The sequence below is a fragment of the Mytilus californianus genome, unplaced genomic scaffold (genome assembly GCF_021869535.1).
Source record: "Mytilus californianus isolate M0D057914Y unplaced genomic scaffold, xbMytCali1.0.p SCAF_8, whole genome shotgun sequence".
Taxonomy (NCBI): Eukaryota; Metazoa; Mollusca; class Bivalvia; order Mytilida; family Mytilidae; genus Mytilus; species Mytilus californianus.
Window position 1 is genome coordinate 38756560 of NW_026262734.1, and position 11490 is coordinate 38768049.

At 34.4% G+C, this 11490-nt stretch overlaps 1 protein-coding gene across 1 annotated transcript; it reads right to left on the reverse strand.

The window, feature by feature from the left end:
• Nucleotides 1-1585: 1585 nt before the first annotated feature.
• LOC127711857 (protein unc-93 homolog A-like) lies at nucleotides 1586-11490 on the reverse strand. The gene is made up of 3 exons (XM_052218022.1): nucleotides 10564-11490; nucleotides 8903-9173; nucleotides 1586-2123 (listed from the first exon to the last, which is right to left on the reverse strand). Exons 1-3 carry the CDS (start codon nucleotides 11470-11472, stop codon nucleotides 1894-1896), a joined length of 1410 nt encoding a protein of 469 aa, XP_052073982.1. The 5' UTR covers nucleotides 11473-11490; the 3' UTR covers nucleotides 1586-1893.

The window sequence follows — 11490 nt, forward strand, 5'->3', positions numbered from 1 at the left end:
CCTAGTCAGAAACCTCGCCATTCGTTGTGGTTTTGTATATCTGAGTATCCCTAAATGAAAAACGAGATTTTCGGTATATATTAATGAGACCGCAACACAACGACACAAAAGAATAAGAGGAAAAGTTTAAAAATGCCAATTAGAATAATTCAAAACAAGACCAATACGGGGTCTGGACCACTGTTGCTGCATGTAATTGACTGAGGTAACATGTATACTGAAGCATAATTGATCATTCCCTTTTATTAAAGAAAAAAAAAATGTAAAGAAAAGTTTCCTTGCACAATGAGTGTTGTAAAATTTTATTATGTCGACAAACAGGAAGTTGCTGTATGGCGGATGTAAAAATTACTTACTCATTACAACTGAACATAATCAATCCATCTACAAAAAATAAAAATATTCCCTTCAGTACAATTATTTTGTACAATGAAGGCTGTAATATTTCAAACTATCGGCAAACAAGAAGTGGCTGGGCGCGATGGATGTAAAAATTGCTTTCTCGCTACAACTCAACACTATTAAGCTGCAGACCAAATATTAAATAGAACCTTCCAATAAGAGCCAAGTAAATTTTAACGAAAATGTTTTCCTGGCACAATGAGTGTTGTAAAATTTGAAACAGTGAATGCACGACTGAGGTAAAAATCCGGACGGATGGACGGACGGAGTCGAGTGGTTACTAGATCTACTTTCGCCTTTGGCGACGCAGGTAAACAGGAACTTAATTGCGGAAGAAAATACTAAGGGGCAAAGCAAGAGTTGACTATGAGCGTTTACCATTAACACAATGAGCGATAAACATTTAGAAAGTTAAATTGGCAGGCATGACTTTAGAAATCGTAAAAGGTATCAGTAACAGTGATCGTGACCGATTATGACTATATGAAGTAAGTCTCACGCCAAATTGACAAATTACCTCATCGTTTACACAACGTGAAAACAGACTTTTAAAACCCTGACTATAATGCTGTAGCTCAAAACATCATTTAAAAGACGCTTTTGTTTTGCAAAACAATGTGTAATAGACAATAAAAAAACTTAATGTGTAGGCAGCTTTTTGCAAAGTATATTTCACTACATTTGAATAAAATAGAGAAAACATGATCCGATTATAATTTTTCTTTGTATATTGAATGTTTTCTTCGTTTTGGAACTGAACATTACAAGACAATGTGACAACAACTAAATAGTTCTATTATTGTAATGATGAGTCGTAACATATACATGTTTACATGTATACATGGCTAGAGGTATAGGGGGAGTGTTGAGATCTCAAAAAACATGTTTAACCCCGCCGCATTTTTGTGCCTGTCCCAAGTCAGGAGCCTATGGCCTTTGTTAGTCTTTTATCTTTTTTAATTTTAGTTTCTTGTGTATAATTTGGAGTTTAGTATGACGTCCATTATCACTGAACTAGTATACATATTTGTTTAGGGGCCAGCTGAAGGACGCCTCCGGGTGCGGGAGTTTCTCGCTGCATTGAAGACCCATTGGTGGCCTTCGGCTGTTGTCTGCTCTATAGTCGGGTTGTTGTCTCTTTAACACATTCCCCATTTCCATTCAATTTTATTCAATTCTCAATTTTATTGTGGTAAAAAAAACAGCATAAAAAAACAAAATGAACTTCGTAAAAAGAAATAAAACACCAAACTATACATCCATGATTAATACAAAATATATAAAAGTCATATCATATCACCCGCAACACACTGTTTCGACAAACTGCTTACATTGATAGTTTATACTTTTTTCTAATACCATTGCCATGGCAGTCACCTTGTACATGTATACGAATTATTCTGTCAACTTATAGCTCAAATTGCCCGTCTCCACGCGGTCATTAACAAACCTGGTTGCTTTTCCGATGTATAAATTTGAACATGTATTGGACTATTTTGTCTCGGAGATATCTGCAGTCCGTTGTTTGAGGAAAACTTTAACTTCTAGAGCAATATACAGTAAACACGCTATCGATAATAACGCAATGACGATGATAAGCTTTGTCTTTACACATAACACAGTACTGATAGCGAAATACACAGTAAAACTTGTCGCCTTCCAGAAGTGATAGTTGGCAAATGCCGGCTCTGTATTCTCTGGGTACAGGTATCCAATCAGTGCTAAAGAATATAACAGATACAACTATTAGCTTATGTGAAAAGCTTGTCTGGTTTGATATATGGGTGACTAAGTCTTACCTTTGTACTTATATGACCTGATAAAAACGAATATCGGATTAAAATTATCAAATTCATTAAAATTCCATCTATATAAATAAAAACGTAAACTAAGTTATCCAAATAACTATTTTCTGACAATTTTCTGGTGTATATACGACATAATTTGGAATGAAAAATTCTAACTGACTTATGAAAAAACCTAGCCACATATGGCATGGTATTGGTTGCAAAAATTTGATATTTTTCATTTAAATGCAATATTTCTTATTTAATTGGTATATTTCTTCATTTAAATGCAATATTTTTTTATTTGAATGGTATATTTTTTTCATTTAAATGCAATATTTTTTATTCAAATGGTATAATTTTTCATTCAAATGGTATAATTTTTCATTCAAAATGGTATAATTTTTCATTTAAATGGTATAATTTTCATTCAAATGCAATAGTTTTTATTCAATTGGTATAAAATGTCATTTGAATGCAATATTTTTTATTCAATTGGTATAGTAGTTTTTTATCTATATGCAATAATTGCATTATGGGAAATTCTTTGACGTCATAAGGTCAAATTTGCAACAACGTTTGTGATTGGTCGGAAATTGTTTGGATTTCTCCCCTCTCTTTCTAAACATGGGTGACCAAGAATTAAAAAACGCGTCAGAATATCGCCCCTCTAACTAAATCTAACGTTCTTGCGAGTCCTGCACTGGCTGTTAAAATCTTGTGGTCATAACTAGTATTTCTATTGCAAAATTTCGATGGTCAAAACGTTCGGTCCACTTTTCAAAAACCGTTTCAATGTATATGGATTTATATGCAAGTATATCGGTTTTTTTAAATAGATTAGACACCGTTGGTTTTCCCGTTTGAATGGTTTTACACTACTAATGTTTTGGTGTCCTTTATAGCTTGCTGTTCGGTTTGAGCCAAGGCTCCGTGTTGAAGACCGTACGTTGACCTTTAATGGTTTACATTTACAAATTATGACTTGGATGGAGAGTTGTCTCATCGGCACTCATATCACATCTTCTTATATCTATATACAACGTAAACCAGACGTTTCTCAAACTGTTTTCTTTTTTTAAATAAATCCTTTGCCGCGCGTTGTGTACTGATTGATAACTCAGTCTGGGAGAACAAGATTTATTTCAGTACCAGTTGTAATTAGGTTTGAGCAAACTTCCAGTAATTGTAAATACTCTTATGTCAGTGCTTTGTGTCTATTGTCTTAATGTTAGTTTTTTTGTGTGTCTCGTACCGATCTTTTGAGTTAATTTGCTGATTTGTGCAGGTTGTTATTTTATTGTACTGTTACACCACTGTCCCAGCTCCGGGATGGGTTGCTCACAAACATGTTGTTGTACTGTTACACCGCTGTCCCAGATTAGGGGGAGGATTGGGATCCCGCTAACATGTTTAACCCCGCCACATTCTGTATGTATGTGCTTGTCCCAAGTCAGGAGACTGTAATTCAGTGGTTGCCGTTTGTTGCTTTGTTATACATATTTGTGTTTTGTTCATTTTTTTGTACATTAATTCGGCCGTTAGTTTTCTCGATTGAATTGTTTTACATTTTTGATTTCGGGGCCTTTTATAACTGACTATGCGGTGTAGGCTTTGCTTATTGTCGAAGGCCGTACGGTGACTTATAGCTGTTGATTTCTGTGTCATTTGATCTCTTGTGGAGAGTTGTCTCATTTTCAATCATACCACATCTTCGTTTTTATATCCACCCTGCCATATTCTTTATTTGCCTGTCCCAGGGATGGAGCCTGTAGTTTAATGGTTGTCGTTGGTTCCTGTCTCGACTCATATTTGATATTTTGTAAATTGTTTTGTTATGTATAATTAGGCTGTTAGTTTTTTCATTTGAATTGTTCACACTTTTCATGTCGGGCCTTTTATAGACGACTTTACAGTATCAGGTTTTTGTCATTGTTGAAGGCCTTACGATTGTCTACAAAAAGCATTTGTCTACATGACGGCAAAAAGCTCTACAGAGCTTATGTTTGTAGTATTTTATGTAACCCGACTTAAAATAAATTTTTCTTATCTTATCTTATCTATAATTGCTTACATCCACTCCGGTGGATAGTTGCCTTATTAGCAATCATATTCCATCTCTTCATTTTTATATTATATACGTGACTTCTAAACTTGTGTTTTCCTGAACAAGCATGAAATAATTTTCACTGGGCAACAAACAATCAATCAATTTAAACTTGTGTTAAATAAGAGGAAAACCATTTGATATTTATTTATTTGTTGGGGTGGGGGACAGAAGGATTTCATATATGAATATGGTTGCCTGGTAAGAGCTGAAAAATAGGCACGATTAGCGACAGATTGAAATGAATAATAATGCCCTCTCTTCCCTTCCCCATTCTTCATCTATAAATTTAAACTGACCACCACGGAATAGCCCAATAGTGTTGAAAGTAGCGTTAAACACCAATTAATCAAAATCCCTTCCCTAGAATATCAAATAATCGTCCCTTAACTGTCCGTGTAGTTCTTATATTTATCCAGCTTATCGTCCTACAGGGATGTCCTACTAAGGCTGTCATACCATAAAAACGTTTATAAAACAGCTCACATTCTAATATATCTGCATTCATAAATTCATTAATTTCATTTAGACTAAACGACGCCATGTTTGTTATGTGCCTCTGCCGTCAACCTATCAAAAAAGAAGAGATGGTATAGAGCCAGAAGATCTTCCCAATGCAAAAAAAAAAAAAACAGAAATGGACTTCTTCTGGCTCACTTCCGAAGAACAAAAAAAAAAAAAAACGCGCCCCATTTATTTGTTTTAAAAACGCCTTGCCCCTACCCTTTTTTCCAAAAAATGGCATTATTAAATATATAAACATAAATAAAATCATCAAAATTAAAATGCTATTGTATTTTTATAAGGTCTACTTTATTACATGACCTTGGACTAATGACATCTATCTATAAGTCCTAGCATACATTAATTATTATAATATGAATATGTTTCTTGGTTTAATAACCACATATGATACTATGCATGAGTCACCATTTATCAGGACATGAATTGGGATTACATAGAGAGGATAAGGGACGACATCAGAAAATCAATGAAGGATTTAAACTTAATTCAAATAGTTTGGGGGGGGGGGTCAAAATTGCTGCAAGTTTTGTTTAATCAACATCGATTTTATATATATCCTTATTGGTCAATCAATTTTTCCCAAATTAAGTTAAGAGGGGGGAGGGGAGATGGGGGGGGGGGGGGGGGGGGGGTAGGGGGTCTGAAAAAAAAAACTATATGAATTAAGTTTTTTTTTTATCCTACATTGAACTTTTGATGTCGTCCCTAATGTGCAAAAAAATAGATAATTGGGCGGGATCATACCTATAAATAACATAATAAAGAAATGATGAAATATACAGAATACGTTGATTGACTTTTGGTTGCCTTATGTCCAGTGGCAAATATGTCGCGCATGTTTAGAACAAATATAATAGAGATCAAAGGATAAAGAATAGAGTGAAATGGTAAAAACTAAAAGATATAGAATTATAGAAACGATCTTTGATTTGAAACCCCTACCCTCACACACACACACCATAGCCATTACTGCCAATACTCGCATATATACATCTCTATACAAATATCTAAATTTGAACCTACTCCCCCCCCCCCCCCTTCTCTAGACACCGAGGTTTTGGATCCGCCCCTGTTAAATGTGTCTTATTATATACATTGTGTACGGGTTTAGATAATAGCTAAACGTACAATCATATAATTTGTTGGATACCTAATTATATCATATAATGTGTCACAAAATAAACTTGTATACCCCCCTTTCCAATGCAGTATTGAAAAGTAAATCATTTAAAAGTCCTGAAGATAAAATATGTTTTGAAATATGCCCTGCATACTTATTTATGCAAAGACATATAGTAATTATTGAACTACTGTGGGGCTTGAAAAAAAAATCAATTTAAGGGATTCGGAGACGAGAACAGTAAAAAAAAGCTCAGCAACGAATCCTAAATGTAAAATGATTTGCAGCATAAGACATGTGAGCACATATTATAGATAGTATTAAATATGAAGTTCACGCCTCATATAGTGAAGTCCTATATCATAGGACTATTGTTGTAACATGGGTTAGTAACTGGTTCCAATTTATCCTGAATTGTCTTTATTAAAGAATTAGTTCCGGAGTATAACAGCTTAATTATGTCTCTACTTGTGGGTTTCTGGTTCTGCTGTCGTAAATAGGTGATTTTTTTTCTACATGTAGTAAAAAAGAGGGGGCTTAGTCCAAATGATTGTAACGTCCTGGATGCTTTTTATTCTTTTTTCATGTGTGCCTTCCTGCAACGTCTCTGAGGATCAAGAAAAGTAAAAAATGATATAGCACTAAAGAACGTCATGATTACATGTATCTGGACTTAGAAGGGGGAGGGGGGCTAGCTATGTATTTTTTTTATTTCAATGTGTAGACTGTAGGAGAGTTTCTTCAGAAAAGGTTTTCATTGGAGGTGCTTTTGCCATGCACGCAGGCATCTGTTTCTATCCATGAACAAGTTGTGTGTCAAATTAATTATTATTACTTGTCACTCGCATTTTTTGCTCGTCCTGGCAATTATTGGCATTAACAGCCAGTGCACGAACTCGCACGAACGCCAAATTTAGTTAGAGGGTAGATATTCTGACGCGTTTTTTAATTCTTGGTCACTCAAGTTTAGAAAGAAAGGGGAGAAATCCAAACAATTACCGACCAATCACAAACGTTGTTGCAAATTTGACCTTGTGACGTCAAAGAATTTCCCATAATTCAATTATTGCATATAAATAGAAAACTACTATACCAATTGAATAAAAAATATTGCATTCAAATGACATTTTATACCAATTGAATAAAAAATATTGCATTTGAACGAAAATTATACCATTTGAATGAAAAATTATACCATTTGAATGAAAAATTATACCATCTGAATAAAAAATATTGCATTTAAATGAAGAAATATACCAATTAAATAAGAAATATTGCATTTAAATGAAAAATATCAAATTTTTGCAACCAATACCATGCCATAGCCACACACGATTTATTGTAGTATTTAATAGATATAAGAAAATGTGGTATGAGTGCCAATGAGACAACTCTCCATCCAAGTCACAATTTGTAAAAGTAAAAGTTTGTAAAGCAGTTGTAATTATTGTTGATTTAATAAAAATATGGAGATTCCAAAATGAGACAGAAATTCAACGACATAAAATAATTGTGATTACACTGCTGAAACATATAATGGTACGTTTTGGGATTAAAATTACTTCGTTTATTTAAGGTGTGAAATAGCATTGCACAATGTTGGCACGTCGTCCGATTCATTCTATGACGGTGATGTTTGAAATCTACAACGAAGGATATCTGCCAAAACTAACGTGTAACACGGAGAATTCTTAGTACAGGTTTAGTACGTTGAGCTTGCATTCTATCATTGATTTTTTGTTTTCTTTTACCAGTATTTTGAGTTACGTACTTTTAATGTATTGATTTTTATGGTAGTCTACGTTCTACTTTTCACGAGAATGCTCTGATGTCTGACGGCCTGTTATGAGGTCCGACGGCCTGAATTAGGAACTGGTTTGGACAGCTTGAGACGGTCTGTTTTGTGAACTGGTTGGCCCAGTGGGACTTGGTTGGGGAATAAAGCTTTCATTTGTGTTACAGGGCGTTGTCGGTCTTAAAAGGACAATATTCATGAGGAAAATGAACAATTGCAAGAAAGCGAATGATGTATGGTTTATCTGCTTGCCAATGAATCTATTACTATTTCTTGACAGAAACTTACATCCTCATGTTTTGTTTATGGACTGCCTCTGAATTCTCATAGTCTTGAAAAAATTGTGAATAATTTAACATAATCTATCGAAGATCTACCATCAAATCCAAATTCACTATATGACAAAAACAATAAAGATATTACCGTGAAAGGAGAATTTCAACAATTTACCAGTGCACCGATTGGTAGTGATCATAAACATACAGAAAGCGATAGTTTAACAATGAATATCCGTACAACAAGTACAGTCATACAACTAAGCAATTTTCCAGTATTAGCTATGGCCCAGTGGTAAATGGCACATCAACTATTGAGAAAATCTGTATGAGCAACCTCTCAGTTATTTCAGTAACTCGGACCGAAATTTAGATATCATTGGCAACTGGGCATCCGTTAATTTAAATCACAGAAGTGTCTTAGCTTTGACATATATTTCTTTTTTGTCAAGTAATATTATTCTTGGTTAAATAAAATTAAAATGTTCAAACTGTATAGAGTCGTTCTTAAAACGGTTGATCTACGAAACACGAATAAACTATCGACCGTTTGAAACAGTGACCCGCACTAATTCTCAATAGTAATCACTATTCATTACAAATAAATTTGAGATTTTTACGACTGAGGTAATTATCGCGCCAAAAAATCTGTTGCTTATTAAGGGAACGACCATTTAACTTCAAGGGGCGGGGGGGGGGGGGGGGGGGGGGGGGTAGGGGGGTAACGGTGTTTTCCTAAAAAAATATTCTGATCCCCAATTTGATGAAAAAAAATATTGTGGTCAAGCAGATGACAAAAAGAAATATTCTGAATCCAGATTTTCCCCGTGTTAAATTTTGAAAACCATGTATTGAGTTGGAAAGCGAGTTACAGTAAGAATAACAACTCACCATTGGATTGCGTCTGAAATATTCCTTCGGCGATACCCCATATGACTGCCATTATAAATAAATAAGGCAAGTCACTTCTCCCTTGTGGATGGAAGACAAACATGGCAACAAATATGGACATTTGTATAATAATTGCTACTGCAAACAAAACTTGTCTCCCAGTGTATTTAGCTAGCCGTGACGTCACCAATGCCGACACAGTTGTTGATCCTCCATACGACGCCATGATAAAGCCAACCATTTTTATTCCAATTGGACAGCTGATGTAAGACTGAAAATGGTAAGCAGATAAAAAAAAAACTATCAACAAAAGCTACATATTATGGAACTAAACATTAAATTTTGCTGACGTCTTAAGATACCAAGAAAGTGTATATCATATATAGACAGATATACAATTCAATTTCCCCTGAAATACTAAATAATTCAGCTATGACATCGGGGTACATATCATTAGTATAGATATATGTGGACAACAAATTTATTATATCAAAAGCGAACGAACGAAATTGACTTTAATCTGGAAAATATATTATTTAACTGTAGAATTGAGCACCGCTTCAGCTTAATATCTAACCATGTTTCCATGTTTTTAGTCTGTTCTTATTTTGATCTTAGTTTTAATTTCGTAAGGTATAGCATTGGAGTATTAAGGTTTCGACAGAGAGGCTCGTCAACCGACCAGACTTTGCAATAGCTATATTTTCTGATGCATTTTAATACAATGTATGTTAACCACATTTTAAACATAACCAAAGTTGTTTCAATATCAACTATCCACTTATAATTTCCTATCCACATATGTTTCGTATACTAAATACAGTAAGTATACCAGTGTGGATAGCGTGAATACTGACATCACTTGATAAAAGTATTTCAGATGTTCACTTCACATTCGACTCGTATTTGGTCTCCTTAATAGAACAAAACTGGTCTTTTCTAAAAAGAAAATTATTTGGTATCTTTCAGATCTAAAAAAATTATTTGGAACTTGACACACGAATAACTCACATATATTAAGTAATTACAGTTTTATATTTCATATTTCATTAAAAGGTTTTTTTTTAAAGAAGGACGTTTTCTTCATAGTAATGAAATGAACAGTAAAACAACATAAGATTTTCGTAGAATCTGCAAACCTTTAATTATACAAACAATGACTGCAAGGTGATAATTAGATTTGCAACGTTCAAAAATATATGGATATATCATTTCTGAAAATAATGACCCATAAAATAAGCTGCACTTTTAACATACGACAGTAAAACCCATGCTAAAGATGAGAGTCCGTGAAGTAGCAGGATGTATGAATACGTCCGATAGGGAACATTTAATCTGATGTTTTATGTATGGAGAATTCCACGCTCTCTGCAACTTGAATAACCTTTGAAACAACTGTGTTAACGGCCCGTTGCAAATCAAAATGTCTGCCCCTATATCCAACATACCTTCTAATCCAGTTGAAGTCAAGATGGTCGACCTATTATGCAAATCCTTTTTTTTTTGAATTTTATATCTATTAATATAATATAATTATTATATCTTATTGAATTGTTAAAGTCATGATATGAATGAAATATTTGCAACAGGACGTTAAACAAACAACAATAACCAATCGATTAATATATAGTCATCAAGTTAATCATTCTTATCAGACATACCTTAGTAAAATCTGTCCACAGAACGGCTTGCTCCATCGCCATTATTGCTATAAATGGTACCAATAACAACATCTTCATATCAGCGAACGCAAAGAAACATGATGTCACTGATTCTTTTATGGAAGAAGACTCTGTCCACTGACTCTTCGGTAACGGAGGTAAAAACGTTGCAGTCAAGATGAGTCCAATTACATCAAAGACCAGAAAAACGCCAAGCATAGTGTACACGGTATCTGAAGATGGCTGGTCCAATACAGTAGCATTTCCGGTGATTGCAGGACAATCATTGATACCACAGTTCGTAGATGAAGCATTGGAATTGTGGCTTGCACTTTTATATAAAACAGCAGACGACACTATATTTCCACTGATTTGTGTTAACTCATATATTGTAAAGAAGATTCCGTTTAGTCTACTGAGCAACACATGTGCATCTTTACCTGTGCTGTCTGAAAGAGAATAAGCATTTCTTGTTATGTAAATACTTTGCGATGTCCATAAAGGACCGGAAACAAGCCCAAGTAAAATAGACGAAGGAATTAAAGTTCCGAATGTTGGATAAAAGTTGCTTAAAGTGTAGACCATATGTAGTATCCAAGCGATAACAAGTGCTAACTTCCCGCCAATAACCTTTAAGACAGTTGGCGCCAATACAGCAGAAATGATAATAAATCCATATAAGCACGATAATGACGTTACTCCTAGCCCTGCTTCCTGATTCAAACTGCTCTGCAAATTTTGTATCGCTAGGTATGCAGTAAACACAAAGAAAAATGAAGCCGACAGTATGTAAGTATTACGAATTTCATGACCGCTGTTTCTGTCATCTCTTTTGGCGCTAAAACATAAACATATCTCCTCGAGGTTCTCTGTTTCATTCCGTCGTTGTGACATTGTAATATGACACATGTGAGATAGTGACCTATC

What these genes read in the sequence shown, in the direction of transcription:
- LOC127711857 (XM_052218022.1), bottom strand. Translation starts at nt 11,472, where the DNA reads ATGTGTCATATTACAATGTCACAACGACGGAATGAAACAGAGAACCTC. An exon ending in TGTGGACAGATTTTACTAAG is followed by an intron (nt 9,174 to 10,563) that starts GTATGTCTGATA and finishes TACCATTTTCAG; the next exon opens with TCTTACATCAGCTGTCCAAT. An exon ending in ATTTCAGACGCAATCCAATG is followed by an intron (nt 2,124 to 8,902) that starts GTGAGTTGTTAT and finishes TATATTCTTTAG; the next exon opens with CACTGATTGGATACCTGTAC.